This window comes from Orycteropus afer, unplaced genomic scaffold (assembly GCF_000298275.1).
Source record: "Orycteropus afer afer isolate SDZICR_OR568_19922 unplaced genomic scaffold, OryAfe1.0 scaffold00074, whole genome shotgun sequence".
Taxonomy (NCBI): domain Eukaryota; kingdom Metazoa; phylum Chordata; class Mammalia; order Tubulidentata; family Orycteropodidae; genus Orycteropus; species Orycteropus afer.
The window spans coordinates 2,866,978-2,888,608 of record NW_006921661.1 but is presented as its reverse complement, the minus strand read 5'-3'; the positions used below and the strand labels follow the sequence as shown (position 1 = coordinate 2,888,608).

Sequence of the window (21,631 nt, the reverse complement as noted above, 5' to 3'; positions counted from 1 at the left end):
CAATGACATGAGACAAAGTATATGTGAACTGCTGTATGAAAAGTGAATTTACTCTGTAAATCTTCACCCAAATCCTAAAAAAAAAAAAAAAGTGCTAAGTCCAAGCAATTAACAGTGTTGATAAAATTGGATTTTCAGATGCAAAAACATGGAACAGGATCTACGGATCATACCACACAGAAAAATCATAAATTATTATAACAAAATGCAAGGGCAATGCTGTTGGGCCTAGCTTTTAACAATGGATTATCTAATAAAAAAAAGCACAAACAGCAAAAGACAAAATAAATAAATGAGACCTCATAAAAGTTAAAAACTTTTGTTCATCTAAAGACTTTACTAAAAAGTGAAAAGACAAGCTACCGGCTGAGAGAATATGTTCAGAAATCTTAGATGCCAATAAGAATCTAATAACCAAAATATATCTAAAACTTGACAACTTAACAACAAAAAGACAAATAACTCAATCACAAAATGGGCAAAAGACTTAAACAGACATATCACCAACAGAATATTCAAATGGTCACCAAACATAAATGCTCAACATCATTGAGAATATGCTCAACATAATTAACCATTCAAGACATGTACATCAAAATCACTATGATGTAACATTTCGCTTCCATTAGGAAAGAGAATATTTAAAAGAAAGAAAATAACAAATGTTGGTGAGGATGTGGGGAAACTGGAACCTTTCTCCATTGCTGGTGGGAATGCAAAATGGTACAGCCAGTGTAGCAGTTCCTCAAGAAACTAAAAATAGAACCCTAAGACTCAGAAATTCCATTCCCATGTATATACTCAAAAGACTTGAAAGCAGAGGCTCAAAAAGAGACTTGAACACCAATATTCACAACAGCCAAAAAGAGGAAACAACCTAAAGTTCATCAACAGATGAGTACGTGAACAAAATGTGGTCTTTACATACAATGGAATACCCTCAGCCAGTAGGAGAAATGAAGTCTTGATAGATGCTATAATAATACATTTAAAAAATAAGTCAATCACAAAAGGACGAACATTGTTGGACCTCACTTATTTAAAAACTCAAGTAAAGGCAAGGATAGAGATCAAAGTTTACCAGTGGTTAACAGAGGTGGGAGAGTTAATGGGATGGAAAAATCGCACTGATTAAGGGTAAAGTTGTACAGTAACTTAACGTAGCTGTCAACAGTTGCATGCATATAAAAGTTGAACTGGCAAAAGTTGTATGATATGTAAGTTTACAACAACAACAAAAGTATCTACTGAGGCTTCTTATGTACAACTAAAAACCATGGGATTTGGTCCCCTGGTTTGAAGGTTTAGAGTCATGATTTCACGGGACATCCCAGTTTAACTGGCCTAGTAACATGTTTTGGAGCTCACATGTTTAGCACTTCTGTTCAACTAGTTTTTTGCCTAGTGTCTGGGATCTTAAATTGCTTGCATGCAGCCATCCAAGGCCTGACAACTGGTCCTCATTAGCCTGGAGCAACAAAGGCAGAAGAGTCAGAAATAAGAAGAAGAAATGCAATGTATGGCTAATTGCCTCCATGAACTACCACCTCCTTTACCATAAGACCAGAACTAGATGTTGCCTGGCTACCATCACTGAAAATTTTGATCAAAGATTCTATACAGGAATTCTGATCAAAAGGGGAAATGCAGATCAGAATTTTAAATTCTCATGTAATCCAGACTTTCTGGAGCCATGGAGGCTGGATGAACCTCTAAATCTATTGCTCTGACATAATCTTGAAACCTTAAATCAAAATAAAATTTTAGCTTAACTAATAAACAATGTTTGCCATGAGCACTCTGCTCTTTTTATTTATTTGTCTGTGACTTGGGTGAAAGTTTGTAGAGCAAATACATTTTCAACAATTCACATACATTTTGTTTCACGACACTGATTATAAGCTTTCTTCCCAGTTCCTCTCTGTGATTACCTTTTCCTTGTGTCCTTTCTTATGTATTCCTGCCCGGTGAGTTATCTCCCTGTGCAAATGTTGCCCCCTTCTGATCTCCCATGGTTGAGTGTCTGTTCTCATGAGTGTACATATCTGGTGTAAATGTTCCCATTTTAGGCCTGTCCATCGTCTGGTTGAAAGCCCAGGAGTGAGTTCAATTCCAGGCCCAAAGAGTATCTAGGGGCCAAAGTCTCAGGGGTGTCACCAGTCTTTACCAGAAATCTGGTCTTTTTTATGATTTTGAGTTTTGTTCCACAGTTTTCTCTCCCACTCTATCCATGATCTCCTATTTTGATCCTTTTCCAAGTGTTTGACAGTAGTAGCTGGGCTCCATCTAGAACATCGTGCTCTTTTAATGTCATGGAATTGTACATGTAGGAATTGCTGAATTGGTGTTCTGTTGTGCATATTCTCAACAGCAAAAACAAAAATAAATGATTGAAAACATGTTTTCATGCTCATTAACTACTGTTGCCGTTGTTGTTATGTGCTGTGAAGGTTTCCGTGGCAGTATCACTAAGAAAGTAGACTGCCCAACCTTCCTTCGAGGAGTGGCTGATTAGCAGTCAAGTGCTTTAGGCACTATGCTACTAGAGCTCCCCATTAACTATTAGAGAGATGCAAATCAAAACAACAATAAGATATCATCTCACTCCAGTAACAATAGCAAAGTTCAACAAGACAGAAAATAACAAATGCTGCCAAGGTTGTACAGAGACTGGAAGTCTCATACACTGCTGGTGGGACTACAAAATGGTACAACCACTGTGGAAAATGGTATGGAGTTTCCTTAAAAACTGAAAATAGAAATACCATTTGATCTAGCAATTTCATTACTAAGAATTTATCCTAAAGAGGTGAGATACAGGACACGAACATACATATGCAAACCCATGTTCACTGCAGCACAAAATTCACTACAGTGAAACAACCTAAATGCCCATCAACAGATTAACGGATAACCAAATGGTGGTACATTCACACAATGGAATACTATACTACATTAAAGGATAATGAAGAATATATAAATCATCTTACAACATGGATGAATTTGGAGCACATTTTGCTAAGTGAAATAAGTCAATTGCAGAAAGACATATATTGTATGAGCCTATGACTGTAAAAAGTCAAGGAAAGGTTTACTAAGGGAAGAAAACACACTTTGTAGGTTACCAGGGAAGGGAGGGAAAATTTCAGACTACTTGGGGGTCACATGTTGATTTGGATGAGGGGAGGGACGATATGAAAAAGAGTCTGTGACCAGCATGATGACATTGGGGAAAGGAAGGACATTGAAACATGCTTATAAGCTATAAACAAAAGAGACAAATATTAGTATATTCACAGTACTGCATTACCACTAACACCAAACACCAGGCTACAAATAAATACACAGACAAGTACATCAGGTGGGGAATGGTGAACAGGAATATAAACTAGACCAAGGATAGATTTAGATGAAGATAATCTTACACATGCACTTCTGCTACAAAACTAACCACAAACATTACACAAGCAACAGAAGACAGAGTTGGAGTAATCTCTCAGAGAAAACTATACACTTTGAGAGAGAGAATCACCAGGCCTGACAACTCAGGACAACAGGCTCAGGAGACACCAAACTTAACTGGCTAACACAGTACATAAAAATCTTGTTCTACAACCTACTTCGGTGAGTAGTGACTGGGGTCTTAAAAGCTTTCGAGAGGCCATCTAAGATGCTACTATCGATCTCCTCTCATCTGAAGCAAAGTAGAGTGAAGAAAATCAAAGGCATCTGGAAACAATTAGTCTAGGGATATAATGGATTCCGAGACCAGAAGAACTAGTTGGTGCCCAGCTAGCAAAGCCAACTGCTTGAAAAGAGATCAAACCTGGAGATTTTGGATAGAATGGGAGGAAAAATGTGATACAAAATTCAAAAACACAAAAATGACCAGAATTACTGGTTGGATAGAGTCTGATTACACCCCTAAGACTATGGCCCCGGGTTACCCTTTAGGCCTAGAATTGGACTCACTGCCATGGGTCGGCTCTCAGCCCAATAGGAGAAAGACCTACATGCAGAACACCTAACTCAAGGCGATGCACCCATCTACCCCAAGGAAATACACCTCTTAGAGTAATCAGCCACAGGGCACCAGAGGGACAGCATTCACAAAGAGGTAAAGCTGGGAAAACAGGAATGCATAGTTAAGAAGGGCACAGGGACAGGGGTAGACATAGGAATGGGAGGGGAAGAGAGGTTGTTATGGTCAGGGATGGTAAATGGACATGAAATCAAATGTACATGAATTGTTGAATGTAAAACAAATTTTGCTCTGTAAACTTGCACCCAAAGCACAATAAAAACTTAAAAAAAAAAAAAAAAAAAACATGCTCTGGTGGCATAATGCCTAAGGCATCTGATTGCTAACCAGAAGGATGGCGGTTCATATCCACTAGCCACTCTTCCGAAGGAAGACTGAGCAATTTACTTCTGTAGTGATATTCCCTCCTTGGGAACCCAAGGAGGGGTCATTACGAGTAGGATTTGACTCCACGGCAGTGAATTTGGGCTTTTTTTCCTGGTTCAATGCACCTCAGAGATCTTTAGATCTCTAATAAAGAAATGTATACACAGAAAAATTTTTAAAAAAAATTTTAAAATATCTAGACCAATTTAGCAAATTAAAATAATTAGAAACAGATAATGCTAAAAATGCATAAGAGACAAAAATATTTTTGTTGTGTTTTTTTCTAAGAGTATGTTTTTCTGTGTATATTATTCTTCCTCTATTATCTGTCGGATTCTAGCATGCTGAAGTACAAGGAGGTATGTACTGACATGAACTCCACTGCTAAATAATACTGATAAATATTGAAGGCTGGCTATGTGCACAGTGCCGGGCACTATGCTACGATCTAGAATTCACTACAAAGAAAAGGACTACCCTAACCTCAGACATCACATTCTAATAGAAAAGAGACTAAAGTAATCAGAGAAGCAGAATGATAAAACTGAAAAAATCATGTAGAAAAAGTATCCTTTACATTTGCCTTTAAGTTAGACTATACTTAGCACATTCCAAACAAAAAAGAAATCATCTAGATTATTTATTAATAAAAGCACAACTAGGAGAGAGTTCCTGTAAGATGGCAGAATAGGCAGACAAACTACACAGACCCTCTTCAACAAAGAAAACGGGAACCAATTAACACAGACACAGGAGATAATCCTGGAGCCCTGAGCCTTGAAAAAAAGGATAAAGAAGTAAGCTAAACTCAAATTAGTAGAAGAACCTGCATGAAAACACCAAAACAAGAGACATAGGAATTGTGGTCTGTCAGCGACCCTAATGGCATGGACAGCTTGGATATTGCCAAGTGGTGTTAGGACCTAAGAATTAACCTAAAAATCAGCCCTGTTAGCCAGGGGTTGCACACAGGACTGCACAGGTGGCTGGAGACTAACAGGGGAAGCAGCGAAGAGGGAGACGGACTGAGCTGTGGACTTTTGCCTATCTGTAGGGCACAACCATTTTAAATGTTTACAAGTGGTTTGACCACTTTGGTTACTTAAAGCAACAGTGTTCTCTCAGATTCCAGGGACATTTTAATAGGCTCCACTTGCTGGGGGCCACAAGGACATTACGGACAAAAATGACTGGAAAGTTAATACAGATATAAATGTAACAACATCACAATGTCTTGGAGACAACAGTCCATCACAGTCCACACAAAGAAGCAAGATAAAGCAGAAGAAACAAGGAAGCAGGATACATCCCTGAGGAAGATGCAGCACTGGAACTTCCTGATAAGGAATTCAAAAGAATTATACTTAGGTATCTTCAATGGGTGGAGAGAAAGATCAATTAAAAAATACTGACAAAATTAAGGAAAACATAAACAAAACCCTAGAAAATTTTTGGAAGAAAATAAAAGAACAAAATGACAAAATAAATGGAAAAATTAGAAATGATACAAAACATACAAACAGTAATCCAGAAGAATACTACTAAATTTTCAGAAATGGACAACACATTGAAAGGGCAAAGGAGCAGAATGGAATCAGTAAAAGACAGGATTAACAACACTGAAGACAAACACATGAATACTTCTTTGGAAAGGGTTTAATCACTTAATAGACAAGGAAGGTCACTATACAATGATTAAAGGATCAACTGAACAAGAAGATACAACCATAATAAATATCTATGGACCTAATGAAAGAGCCCCAAAATACATAAATCAGATTTTTAACAGAACTGAAAAGGCAAATAGATGGCTTCACAGTCATAGTGGCAGACTTTAACACACCACTTTCAACGAAAGCTGAAACAACTGGAAAGAAACTCAACAAAGACACAGAAGAGCTAAACAATACGATCCAACAACTTGAACTTCTAGACATCTACAGAGTACTTCACCAAACAACAGTACAATATACATTTTTTCCAGTGCATATGGAACATTTTCTATGATAAACCGTATGTTAGGCCATAAAGCAAGCCTTCATAAATTTTTTAAAACACTGAAATACTGCAAAGCATCTTCTCAGATCACAATGTTATCAAATTAGAAATCAACAATAGGAAGATCAATGGAAAAAGAGCAAAAACATGGAAGAGAACAACACCCTCTTAAGAAAGACTGGGTAAGAGAAGAAATAAAAAATGTAATTCAAAATTTCCTTGAATCAAACGAGAATAAAATCACAACACACCAAAATCTTTGGGACACAGCAAAAGCAGTGATCAGAGACCAATTTACAGCAATAAATGCACACATCAAAAAAGAAGAAAGAGACAAAATCAACACTTTAAACCAACATCTCCAACAATTAGAAAGAGAACACCAAGAAAAGCCTACAGGCACCAGAGGAAAGGAAATAATAAAGATTCAAGCAGAAATCAATGAATCAGAAAATAGAAACAATCAACAAGACCAGAAGTTAGTTTTTTTCAAAAGATTAATAAAATTGACAAATCACTGGCAAATTTAACAAAGGAAAAGAAGGAGGAAATACAAATAACATGAATAAAAAACTAAATGGGCGACATCACAACAGAACCAACGGAAATAAAAAGGATAATATCAAGATACTATGAAGAACTGTCTCCAACAAATTTGAAAATCTGGAAGTAATGGACAGATTTCCAGAAACACACCACTTACCGAAACTAACACAGACTGATGTGGAAAAGTTGAACAGATCCGTAACAAAAGAAAAAATTGAACAGGCCATCAAAAAATTACCAACAAAAAGAAGTCCTGGCCCCAGACAATTTCACCGGAGAATTCTACCAAACATCCAGAAAGAACTGACACCATTCCTACTCAAACCATTCCAAAACACAGAAAAGAATGGAAACCTCCCTAACTCATTTTATGAAGCAACATAACCTTGATGCCAAAACCAGGCAAAGACATTACTCAAGAGGAAAGTTACAGACCAATATCCCTCATGAATATAGATGCAAAAATCTTCAACAAAATCCTAGCCAACTGACTCCAATAACATTTCCAAAAAATAATTCATTATGACCAAGTGAGGTTCATATCAGGTATGCAAGGATGGTTCAACATTAGAAAAGCAATCAACATCATCCACTACATAAATAAAACAAAGGAGAAGAACCACATGATTGTATCAATTGATGGAGAAAAGGCATTTGATAAAATCCAACACCTATTCCTAATTCAAACTCTCAGCAAAATAGAACAGAAGGGACATTACTCAACATAATAAAGGGCATCTATGCAAAACCAACAGCCAACATTATATTCAATGGAGAGAAACTGAAAACATTCCCCTTGAGAACAGGAACCAGACAAGGATGCCCTCTATCACCACTTCTATTCAACACTGTACTGAAAGTCCTAGACAGGGCCAAGAGGCAAGAAAGGGAAATGAAAGGCATCCAAATTGGTAAGGAAGAAGTCAAACTATCCCTATTTGCTGATGATATGATCCTATACCTACAAAACCCAAGAGACTCAGTCAAAAATCTACTGGAATTAATTGAGAGATTTAATATCATGGCAGGATACAAGACCAATATCCAAAAATCAGTTAGATTCCTCTACACCAGCAAAGAGACTGCTGAAAAATAAATAAGGAAATCAATACCATTTACAATAGCTACCAAAAAAATAAAATACTTGGGATAAATCTTACCAGGGACACAAAAGACTTATACAAAGAAAACTATAAAAAACTACTTCAAGAAACCTTAAGAGATCTACATAAATGGAAGAACATCTCGTGCTCGTAGATAGAAAGATTTAACATTGTGAAATGTCAATTTTACCCAAAGCAATATATACATTCAATGCAATCCCAATCCAGATCCCATCAACATTTTTTAAGGATATGGATAAACCAATCACTAACTCTGTGTGGAAAGGAAAGAGACCTTGGATAAGCAAAACACTACTGAAGAAGAACAAAGTAGGAGGTCTCACACTGCTGGATCTCCAAACCTACTATACAGCCACAGTAGTCAAAACTGCCTGGTATTGGTTTAATGACAGACACACAGACCAATGGAATAGAATTGAGAACCCAGAAATAGATCCATCGACCAATGGTGTGCTGATCTTTGACAAAGGGCCAAAATCCATTAAATGAGGAAGAGAATGTTTGTTTAACAATGGTGCTGGCAAAACTGGAGATCCATTTGCAGAAAAATGAAACAAGATCTGTACCCCATACATCAAAACTAACTCCAGATGGATGAAAGACTTCAATATGAAACCTAAAACTATAAAGTTCCTCTAGGAAAAACTAGGGGCAAATTTAGGGGCCCTAACATACGGCATAGATAGACTATCAAGTATAACCCAAAATGCACAAACAGCAGAAGATAAACTAGATGAATGGGACCTTCTAAAAATGTAATTTTTATGTACTTCCAAAGACTTCTCCAAAAGAGTCAAAAGAGAACCTACAGATTGGGAAAAAATATTTCGGCAATGACCTATCTGACCAGGGACTTATCTCTAGAATTTATAGAAAACTCCAACACCTCAACAACAAAAAGACAAATAATCCAATTCAAAAATGGGCAGCGGACATGAACAGACACTTCACCAAAGAGAATATTCAGGCGGCCAACAAACATGAAAAAATGCTCATGACCATTAGCCATCAGAGAGATGCAAATCAAGAAAATAAGATACCATCTTGCCTAGCACTAGTAGCGAAGTTCAACAACACAAAATAACAAAGCTGGCAAGGATATGGAGACACTGGGACTCTCACACACTGCTGGTGAGATTGTCAAATGATACAACCACTGTGGATAGCAGTATGGCAATTCCTTAACAAGTTGGAATTAGAAATATCATTTGACCCAACAATTCCATCACTATGTATATAGCCTAAAGAAATGAGAGCCAGGACAAGAACAGATATATGCACACCCATGCTCATCACAGCACTATTTGCAATAGCAAAAAGTTGGATACAACCCAGATGCCCATCAATAAAAGAATGGATAACCAAACTATGGTACATATACACAAAATGCAATAGTATGCAACCTTAAAGAATAACATAGAATCTGCAAAATACCGCATAACGTGGATGAATTTGGAGGACATTATGCTGAGTGAAATAAGTCAAAGAAGAACAAATATTGTATTAGTCCATCATTGTAAAAAGTCAAGGAAAGGTTTATATATGAAAGGAAATTTTCTTTGTTGGTTACCAGGGGTGGGAAGGGAGGGAAGGGAACACTGTTAGATAGGTAGAGACAAGTACTGATTTGGGGGAAGAGAAGGACAATGTACCAAATGTGAGTGATCAACACAGTGGCACTCAGGAAGAGGAAGACAGAGAGAGGTGCATGGGAGGTACAGACAACAAAGATGAACGTTTCTGCACATAAAGTACTGTGTTGTCAGTGAAGGCAAACAATGATATACAGGTGGATAGATGCATGGGCAGGCTGAACTACTAGATATGTCTATGCAGTGGGGAGTGTGCCCGAGACCATGTCTAGAGTTGGCAGACATTATTTCTACAAGTGTATTTGTATGTTATGTAAGAATTTCCAGGTATATAGTAGAGCTGACAAGGGACAAGGTTGTAGTCACTTCTTGGCCACAGCCAGCTACCCAGAGAGACTGAATAGTTGGACCTGTGGGCCTGGGACTATAGTCACAAGGGACATCAAGCTCAACGGCCTAACATACTACAGAAAAACACTGTTCCACATCCTACTTTGGCGAGTAGTGACTGGCATCTTAAAAGCCTGCAAGCGGCCATATAGATGCAATGATGGGTCTCTCCTCGTCCAGAGCAAAGAAGAAGGAAGAAAACCAAAGATATATGGAAACAATTAGTCCAAATGACTGGTACACCATGAAAATCCTCAGCCTACAGGACTCTGAGACCAGAACAACTAGATGGTACCTAGCTACCACAGGCAACCACTCGGAGCAGGAACTATGTAGGAGATTCTAGATAGAGTGGGAGAACAATGTGGAACAAAACTCAAAATCATTAAAAAAAGATGGTACCTAGCTACCACAGGCAACCACTCAGAGCAGGAACTATGTAAGAGATTCTAGATAGAGTGGGAGAACAATGTGGAACAAAACTCAAAATCATTAAAAAAAAAAAAAAAAAAAGGGGGGGGGGGACACACCAGGATTGCTGGTCTGATAGAGCCTAGTGGAACCCCTGAAACTATGGCCCCTAGCTGCCCTTCAGGTCTGGAATTGAACCCATTCTTATGGCTTCCAGATTATATGAGCTCAACATTTACATCAGGTAGATACACTACTTGGAGAGATCAATCATGGGAGAATAGAAGGGCTATGTATGCACAGGGAGACAGCTTAGGAGGGAGGAGTGCATGGAAGAGAAGGACACAAGGAAAAGGTAACTACGGGGAGGACAAAAGAGGGGAGCTGTTGCACTGTGGGAAATTAGTCAATGTCACACAAAGTGTATGTGAGCTGCTGTATGGAAAGTGAAATTGCTTTGCATACTTTCACCCAAATCACAAAAAGAATAAAAGGGGAAGAAAAATTACAAGGATTACTGGGTTAACAGATGGAATAAACCTCTTTTGTCACATATCCACTGCTTGTAAGATACTCATCTCCAAAAATATATCTGTATAATTTTCTATTCTATACTTTATTATCATTTGAATTACTTGAGGCTTATTCAGCCTTTAATGGATATATGTAAAATTTTTTGCCTGAAAAAAGAAAATTAATTTCCCTAATGATTTTTCAATAATTCTGTATCCCAACTCTCTTAAACCTCTCCAAATTCTCCATATCCCTCAATACAAAACTGGGAGCACAAATCTTGGCACTCTAATAAGGATTTTTAATATTTATGTTGCTGTTTTCCAGCATTATCCTCCACAGTAACAACGCTCATCTGTTGACATTTCTTTTGGTCATCTAGACTCATAGAAAAATAATTTGATTATTTTTATTATGAAAACAATACAAACATATATATGTAATTGCGGTGTAGTAAATTACTTAGTGTGGCTTTTCTACCCATAAGTCTTTGTAAACTCTAAGGTGGGAATTGCTATTAGCTACGGAGGAGATCCTGATTTTAAAGTCGCCCACCTGGGTTATTTCTGTTGGGCGTGGCACAATAAAATGTTCTGGGAAGTTCCCACTCTCTCTCACGTGCTTAGAGTTCTGATGCTGTGATTGGCTAGTTTGACCACCCTTCCAGGCTCAAAAGGAGGCCTCCTGGAGGCAGAACTCTGACTGCTGGTGGAGGAAGACGTGCTGCCGAAAGAGACACGCACCCCTGAAAGAGACACATGCTGCTGGGAAAGAGACACAAGAGACACGCATCACTGAGTGAGACACCGAGGGACCAGCACTGCTGGAAAAGAGACTGTGAGAGACTCTTGGCTGAGGGACAGTGGGCTGGGAGAGAGACTGAGCGTTCTTCCTGAACTTGAGTTGTAGCCTGGTGCTTTCCTAATAAACCCTGTAATCTGTGAGTTCTGTGTGGCCACTGCAGCGAATTATCGAACCCAGGAGAGAGGTGGTGGGTGCTTTGGGAGGAACGGTTGGTGAAAGGGCTGGAGGGAGGCAGCATGTTTGGCCTTGCAGTAATAGGCCCTGGGTTACTGCTGGTAATCCTGCCTTCCCCTTGTAGGGTTAGAGGAGGTCAGAACATGTGGCCTCCTTGCCGTTTTTGCAGTAATATATATCAAAATTCAACAAAAAATAACTGATCTCACTATCGCCACACAAAATTCCTTTTATTGTCCATATATATATATATATATATATATATATATATATATTTCACCACAGTGTAATATTGTAATTGTGGTAGTTAAGGTTATGTGTCAACTTGGCTGGGTCTGGTTTTGAGTGGCTGGGCAGCTAGTTGCAATTATTCCCCATAATAAGACTGGCAATTAACTCCATGGTACAATCTGCCATGAGCAGCTGAGCAGCTGCTTTAGGGACGTGGTCTGCTTCCAGTCTGTAAGGAGAAGCTTTGGGAATGGTCTACAGTTTTGGGCATGCTTGGACCCTGCACATAGCTGCATTTTCATTTAGCAGCCTTCCATACTTCCTGCTGACTTTGGGACTATTTCTGGACTTGAACTAGTAGCCTATCATATTGTCTAGTAATACTGGGACTGTGCCATTTTATTTGTCAATCTTGGGTTTATCAGCCAGCAGCTCCCTGAGTGAAGACACACCTCTAGCTCCACTGGGCCAGGAGCATGAAGAAGAGATGAAGCCCAGGGTTAAAAGGGCTTTCAACTAGCTCACAGAACTTGGCACTTTGAACTTGGACTTCCAGCCTCCAAAACTGTAGGAGAATAAACTCCTGTTTGTTAAAAACCATCCATGTGTGGTACTTCTGTTAGAGCAGCACGAAAGTAACCAAAACTGTAATCTTCATCTTTCACTCATCCTAACAAAAATACTCACACTCCTACATATATTCCTGTTATCTATGATAACAAAAAATATATTACATTGAATTTAATAAAATGTACTATATCAAAGACAGATTAAACTAAGAAACATAAGAAAATAAAGAGATTAAAAAGGATACCTGACAATGCATTTCCATGAAGAGCCATCTTGATCGTCTTGTTCTTCTATGTACATTCTGACATTGTGATCTTGATCCAACTGGTACCAGTACATGAGGCCATCTTTGTCTCGGCCAATTGGCTGGAGACGCATAGTGTCAGCATCTTCCTCATTAATAATATTCTTGAATTTAAGATTGTCATCAAACTGACACTCGCAGAGGTACTGAAAATAGCCAGAATATGATTTATAATATTCCATAAATATTTCTCCATCACTATAAATGTGATACTTTCAAACATTAAAGTCTTTAGTTGCTCTCAGGTTGTGTCCAGAGGCATGGTATCAGCCATCAACATAAATATAAATGCTCTTTTGAGACTCCAATCAAAGAAATATTTTATTTCATTTCACTTTCTCAGTGCAATGAAGGGATATGACACTCTCAATTTTCATAATGGCTTACTATAGCACTGATAGACAGGAGTACAAAGAAAAGATGTGTTTTGTAGCCATCTTTCATTATCTTCTTCCCCCTTTTCATTAATTAATTTTAAAATACAAATTTTAAGTTAACATTTTATTTTAGCATTATATAAATTTATAAGTTTATTCTAATCACTGACATATAAATCAAATTATATTTCAAAAGTAGTAAGCCCACTTGCACTAAAGTCTCCCAAATTGTCTCATGGTATATAATTTTCAATGACTTTTTCACCTAAAGGTTTGAGATGACCATTATTTCTGAAATGGCTATCTGTTTTTCAAAGCTAGAAACATTTGCAGTTCTGAATGAAGACAGTCTTTCATTTATAATTGGCTCTGGAGAATTCTCTTAATAAAAAGATATTCACATGACTATTTCAGAGGACCTGAAGTTTTGTTAGGAGCTCTGGTAGCATAGTGCCTAAGGCACATGACTACTAACCAGAAGGCTGGTGGTTCAAACCCACCAGCCACTCCTCAGAAGGAAGGCTGGGCTAACTACTTCTTTAGTGATACTGTCTCGGAAACCCAAAGAGGGGTTGCTATGAGTCGGGTCTGACCGCATGGCAGATAACAACATTAACAAAGTTTTGTTTGAAAGGAAGGTTGGGCAATCTACTGCCAGAGTGATACCACCTTGGAAACGCAAGGAGGGGTAGCTATGAGTCAGGTCTCACTCGACAGCACATAACAACACAACAACTAAGTTCTGTTACATATTTTGTGTGTTAATAGGGCTTAAAATCAGATTTCTTTCCTGAGCCTCTGCCTAGGCAGACAGCGTATGAAACTCCTATCAAGAGTTCTTGTTATGTACCCTAGCAATCTCTAAACACTGTGATCTAGCATTATCATTACACACACACACAGACACACACACACAGCCCTACTAATGTATTATGTACACTGCAGGAATGGACAAAAAAGTTATTTACAAAGTTAAGATTTCTAAGAATATATGACAAGAAAAAGCTCCATGACTTTATTCTGACACTCCAATGAATTACACTACATACCCCCTTGGGGCCGCAAGCTAGTCTTTGATCTTAACTCCCACTCATGACTCATGGTGATGGATCAGCATGCATAATAATGCAACCTAACATCTAAAGTTTACTATCACTTTCATTTTTCTTAGAAAGGGATTTTATGAATCTTACAGATTTTCAAGTAGCTCTAACAGCAATCTGAGACAAGGAAATAACATCTACATATAGTCATATCCTATCTTCAAAAAATAGTATGTATACTTCTATTACTTTTGAAGAAAAATTTTAATCTTGAGGTACTTTCAACATGAAATCTACTTAGTGAAGCACTGTGAAATTCAGAATTAGTGAAATCTTCATTAATTTTTCTGAAAGGAATATTTTTTCCTTAATTATCCTGACCATGTATGTCATTACTCATTAGGACCAACAACAGGAAGTGGGTAGGAAGAGAAAGGGAAACTGAAACTTCAAAACAAACATTCTTAGAGAAATTCTAGTTTAATCTAGTAAGTTTTCGTTGTGTGACAGCTATGCCCTACTCATTTGGAAAACAGTAATATCGAATCACCAATTTCATACTATCAGCAACAAAATAACCACAGTTTTATGGCAATTATTAGCAATGCCTGTGAAGGCTAAAAACAAATAACATTAATTTTGGGCAACTGTTTACCCATTTTACTACAGTCTCTGCTCACAAGCAGAGATAAATAAGCCTATCTGTACTTGTTTGTTTAATACCTGTGTGTAGAAAAACAGTAACTAAAAAACTAGATTGTTTGTACCACCAAAAACTATGAGAATCTACTGACCTGTTCCACTTAAAATACATATGTCTATTTTCAGCAATTTTTCAAATCAATAAAGAGTCAGAAGTGAAATTTTAAATTAAAATAATTATAAACAAGTAAATTTATTACCTTTAAGAGTGCCAGTTTGCATTCAACACTCATCTCAAGATAGCCCTTCTTTTCCATCTCCCATGCCCAGGTGCTATTAAACTCTTGGCATATCTGTCAGAGAAAGTATTTTATACATGAAACCAATTTTTAATTACATTTCTAGCTTTGTTGTATAATTATATTAACTGCTCTAAAATGTATATTTGTAACAGAAAGAATTCATACCAGATACAGTCTTAACACAATTCCACTGTAAGATGCATACTTCTTAAAACACACAGGAAATGTTTACTTTTGTCTGATCACAGAATTTAAGTTAAGAAATGATCTCTGCAGCACCTTCCTCTGCTCCCAAGAACTTAATACACATTTGTGTGGTACATTTAACCCACACTGGAGTAATTATTTGATTCCATCTCTCCAAATGGGCTGGAAGTTCCTTGAGAGCAAAGACAACAGTTTTATTCATCTCTATGAATAAAGCATGCCACATTATATACACATTTTTAATCAAACCACTTTCCAACCCGGATAAAGTAAAAATTTTATTGTTTGGCATCTGAGACTTTTACAAGGTGGTTTTAATTTCAGTTCTAAGCTTTTTGTTCTAGACAAGCATTCTAGGCAACCCACAGCCATTGTACAGGCTGAGGTAAAAAGATACAGAAAACCACTTCATCTAAAGTCAGTACATGAAGCTTTCTCTCCTTTCAGGCGCTCCTCTCTGACTAAAGGACAGATGAGACCAATTGAGGAAAGCCACTAAGGAGAAATTCCATGAATTCTATTACTTCTTTGAGCCAGCCTATTCAGCAGTAAAAGGAGAACAGTTATGACACCAATCTTAAAGGATGTGAAGTGGACATGTAAAATACCTAACAATTTTTTGCTTTTCTCACAATCCTAGAAACAAAGACTATAATGAGTGCCAAGGGAGAAGAACCAAGATGTGGCGATCAGAACCTGTAAAGATTGTTGTTGTTGTTGTTGTTGTCATGTGCCATCGAGTCGGACCCAACTCATAGAGACCTCTTCTTGGGTTTCTGAGGCGACATCACTACAGAGGTAGATTGCTCACCTTCCTTCCGAGGAGTGGCTGGTGGGTTTGAACCACCAGACTTCTGGTTATCAGCCAAATGCCATAGACACTACACTACCAGAGCCCTTATGGGGCAGTTCTATCCTGTATTACAGGGCCACAATGATGAGTGTGAATGATAGTACACAACAACAGGGGGTGACAGTGGGGAAAATGGATAGTGACTGCTAATGGGCATGGATTTCTTTCTGGAGTGACGAAAATATTTTGGAATTAGATAGTGGTGATGGTTGCACATCCTTGTGAATATACAAAAAACAACTGTATATTTTAAAAGGCTAAATTTTGAGGTATGTGATTAATACCACAATTGGGGAAAAAGAGAGAGAGAGAGAAAGGAACAGCCAATAATGCAAATCCCACCTAATGATTTGGATGAAGCACATATCTGAATGCCCTACTGTGTACTAGGACCCTAGAGGAAGAGATGTTGGCTGACTATAGTATAGGGTAATGTTCAGTATGTGAAAGGGTCAAGAATGACACAGTCCCTAACCTTATCTAACAATCCAAATCTTGAAGCACAGCCAATGGTTCTAGGTATCACAGATTCCAAATACAACTGGAACAACTACTGATTAGTATTTACTGCGTGAAAGGGAGAAAGGAGGAAGGGATACAGGGATAAGTAAGATATGGCCTCTGCCCCACATTACTTAACTTTAATTTATTAATGTTCTTTATTTTCAGTGTTTAGGGTATAAAACTTTTGTTGTGCTTGTGAGATACATGTGCTATTTATTTTTTCATTTCTTTGAGGGCAATGTAGATATGTCAAATATAGAACTGTGGCATTTGATGAAAAACAAAACAATTTATTTAGATATGACCAAATACCTTACCATATCAAAATGTAAACACTGAACATAAAACTTGCAAATTAAAAGTAGTACCCTATGTTGTTGTTGTTGTTATGTGCCATCGAGTCGGCCCCAACTCATAGTGACCCCTCCTTGGCTTTCCGAGGCAGTATCACTACGGAAGTAGGATTGCCCAACCTATAGGATACCTAATAATTCTTATTCAAGACTACTTCATCTTCTACACCAGAGGTCAGCAAACTTTTTCTATAAAGGGTCAGACAGAAAATAAGCTTTTATGGTTTCTTTAGTAACTGTTCAACTTTGCTGTTATAGTGCAAAAGGAGTTATAAAGCCTGTATAAATGAATGAGTGTAACTGTGTTCCAATACAATTATTTATTGGCAATGAAATTTCAATTTTACATAATTTTCACATGTCACAAAGTATTATTCTTTCAATTTTCCCCTAAAACTCAAATATGTAAAAACCATTCCTGATCTGCAGGTTATATAAAAACAGGCAGCATGCCAGATTTGACATATGGGTCATAGTTTGACCAGAAAGCTAGAAACTGGCTGGGCCTATCAGAGCCTATCTAGAACAGTATACTCTTGGCTCCTTGGAGCAAAGGAATCCCTACTAGTTTGGTTGTTTTTGTTGTGTTTCAACTTGATTTTGACCAAGCAATCTTGTAATTATAATTTGGCTTCCAATATAATTTCTCTTTAAGAAGAGAATGTTCCAATATTCAAACCATAACATCCATACTTATCACCATAAATGATTATTTCATACTACTAAATTGGCTTTATGTTTGATTCTCTCTAAATTTGGTTCATGAGAAGTTACATCTTGTTATTTCCCCCTGCACAATCTTTCTCCTGATACACACAAAATCAGTGTTCTACACCTATAAGGCCAAATGTCAAACACTCTGCTTAGGAGGACTTTTGGCTATTTGCCAGCTGTCATCCCCTGGCAATACATCCCGTGTCTTTGCCTTCTAATAAATGTCTACACACAGAAAACCAATGTTGGGTGTTGCTGTTATGTGCCATCAAGTCGGCCCCGACTCATAGTGACTCTTCTTTGGGTTTCCGAGGTGGTATCACTACAGGAGTAGACTGTCCAACCTTCCTTCCAAGGAGTGGCTGGTGGGTTTGAACCACCAGCCTTCTGGTTAGCAGTCAAGTGCCTTAGGCACTAAGGATGGAAAATGTTAAGAGGAAGAGAGAAGAAAGAGACCATTTAAAGGTTCAGTATCAGCCCGATATTTATAGGAAAGAAGATTTTAGGTGCCTAGACAGCAAGCCATGGAATTTATCTATCTCAGTGAGATCATTAACGTATTTATTTTGGACTCATACATATAATCAAAAGACCAATAATCCTTCTATTTCTGACAACTCAGCATACAAGGTTTTAAAGAAAGGTGGATAGAGAATCTTTGGATATCATTCAGATTGAAATCTTTATTTTACAATGGAGAAAAACAGGTTTAAAGAAATTCATTTATTCAATGATTCTACAAATATTTACTTCATACCAACAACCGTTCTAGGATTTGAGGATATCATGGTGAAAAAGACAGACAGATAGACAACGTGCAATCATGGAGCTAACATTCTATGAGGTAGTTAAACAAGTAAACAAATAATAGCAAGTAGTGACAAATGCTACTGAAAAAATAAAATGGCGTAATGTGATAAAGCCCAAGTGCTTTTCTAGCTTGGGTACTGAGGAAAGGCATCACTAAGAAGTTGACATTTAAGTTGAGATATGACTGAAAGAAAAGCCAGCCAGCCACAAGAATATCTGAAGTAGCAAGAATTTAGAGATAGTCATGTAAACAAATAACTGGAAGGGGAAAAAGGAGTCTGAATTTTCTATAAACTAAGTAAGTGAGATACCTGTAAGCTACTATGAAATCACAGAGAAGAAAACAGTATCTCAGTCTAAGGATGAAGGAAGAGCAAAGATTCAAGTAGTTATAGCAGTGCCAGGACCTGTGAAGAATGAACCTGGACAAGGAGTTAAATAATAGCATTCCAGAAAGAGAAAACAGAATGTGTGAAACAATAGGGATGTGAATGACTATGGTAGTTCTGTCCATGTGGACTTGACTAGAGGAGTTCCTTATGCCAAGCCCTGGAACTAAAGATCATAAGGGTGCTTCATGTTTGATGTGATGTGAGCAGACACAACGCTGTAAAGAAAGGTAGTAGGCAGGGCTATGAAAATAGGTCATGACAAGTAAATATGGGAACACAATGAGGGTTCGGATGTACTAATGGATTGGACATGCTCATATAAAGCTTAGAAAAATAGTTATGTTGGCACTGTGTAGGGCACAGGATAGACAGACTGTGATATAAAGGAGAGTTAACTAAAGTCTACTGCAGTAATTCAGTAGGAAAGGTGATAAAAGCCTACGCTAAGCTGTGACAGAGGAGCTCTAGTAACATAGTGCCTAAGGCACTTGACTGCTAACCAGAAGGCTGGTGGTTCAAACCCACCAGCCACTCCTCAGAAGGAAGGTTTGGCAATCTACTTCCATGGTGATACCACCTCGGAAACCCAAGGAGGGGTCGATATGAGTCAGGTCCAACTGAACTGCACATAACAACAAGCTGTGACAGAAGATATTCCCAAGAAGACAGATTCAAATTGTATGTACACATACCATATGAAAATAGTAACAAGTATTTATGGTTTTACCATTTAAAAAGCATTTTCACAAACATTTCATTTGAGGTGGGTCTTTTGTAAAACTAAGATTTTTGAAAGGAAAAATTAAGTCTGATTCTCTTTCTATAACCTATAGTACCTACCAAGTACAGAGCTTTATGGATAGTAGATACTCAATCAATTATCTATGTTCTCTGGAATAATATACTAAGATAATTTACTATTATGATAGGATGGAAACTCATTGCTGTAGTTTACCCCTTCCTATAGAAAAACACATTAAGAGTTACACAGAAACCAGGGGTAACAGGGGAGGGGAGGAGAGGAAACACTGCAACAACAACAACAAAAAAAGTTACATAGAAAAGATGTTTCTGTAAATCCTTAAAAATAAACATAAGAAATATCTTAATGGTAATGTTTCTTAAGCAACATGGTTTTGAAAATCAAAAGAACATCAAAACCCCAACAGCTGACCAAAGCTTAGGCATCATTAGTTCATTCCACAAACATTTTACCAGGAACTCATTCTTAGGCACACACTGTGCTTGACACCAGGATAAATAACAAACTATAATTCTTACTAAAAAGGAGCTAAGGTTAGCATGTCCTTCAGCAAGTCAATTTAATCTATAAATTGGGCACGTTTATACATGCCAAAAATTTGAGGAACTACTATCAAAAGTAGCCTGTCCTACTTTCAAATTCTTAGAAAGTCCAAACTTAACAGATCAGTTCATCCTGAGATATTCTTTAAACTGTGAACCAAAACTATCCTCAGATCACATTTTAGTGAAATAACAGAGTGACACACACAGTAAAGTATGGTGCCGTACTAAAAAACCATCTGTAAGAGACCAAAACCTCAACCACTACTATAAAGCAAAGGTAAGAAGGTAAGGGGACAGGGAACTAGAATACTGGAAATGGAGCAACTAGAAAGCAATTAAAGAGAATGTTGGATACATTGTGAAAAATGTAACTGATGTCACTGAACAATTTGTATAGAAATTGTCAAATGGGAACCTAACTTACCATGCACATTTTCACAAAAAACATAATAAAATATTATATATATATATATTTAAAAAGTGACCTGCTCTGAAGCCTTCAGTCAAGGGAAAGGTACCCTGAAAATACCTGATACAATCTAGTAATAAGAAATAATCTCTATCACAGCTATTTTATATACATAGGTAAGACAACCATAGTAATATAACAAAAATGGAAAGGTATGATTGGAAAGTAACTCTTTCCAAGTAATCTGCTTTGTATCAGTAATCTAGAGGCAACACAGACAGAAAGAGACATAAGGCTTTAGTATCAAACAGACTGAGATTCAATTCTTGGCTCTCCTCTATCAAGTGTGTGATCTTGGTGAGCCAAAGACCTCTAAATTTCATGGTCCTTACCTGTAAAATGAAGGTCTTACCGCAAGTAAATAGGATAAGGTAAAGAAAATGCCTATAGATACTTTATATAAATGCCAAGCTGAAAACGGTCTAAGAAAATCATCACAAAAAACAATTAGAACAAGAAAAAGAGTTGAAGGAATTAAGAGCTGGTAGGAAGCAGGTCAAAAGGAGCCCTAGTGGTACAGTGGTTAAGCACTTGGCCACTAACCAAAAGGTCAGTGGTTTGAATCCACTAGCCACTCCTCACAGGAGAGAGA

The 21,631-nt window shown here is 37.5% G+C and overlaps 1 protein-coding gene across 1 annotated transcript in view; it reads right to left on the bottom strand.

The window, feature by feature from the left end:
• RSF1 (remodeling and spacing factor 1) overlaps positions 1-21,631 on the bottom strand; it is a 210,480-nt gene that overhangs the window by 110,777 nt on the left and 78,072 nt on the right. The window contains exons 3-4 of the mRNA XM_007940900.2: positions 15,388-15,480; positions 13,006-13,211 (exon numbers count right to left, since the gene is read on the bottom strand). Coding sequence (XP_007939091.1) covers positions 13,006-13,211; positions 15,388-15,480 — 299 coding nt within the window. The remainder of the gene's footprint in view (positions 1-13,005; positions 13,212-15,387; positions 15,481-21,631) is intronic.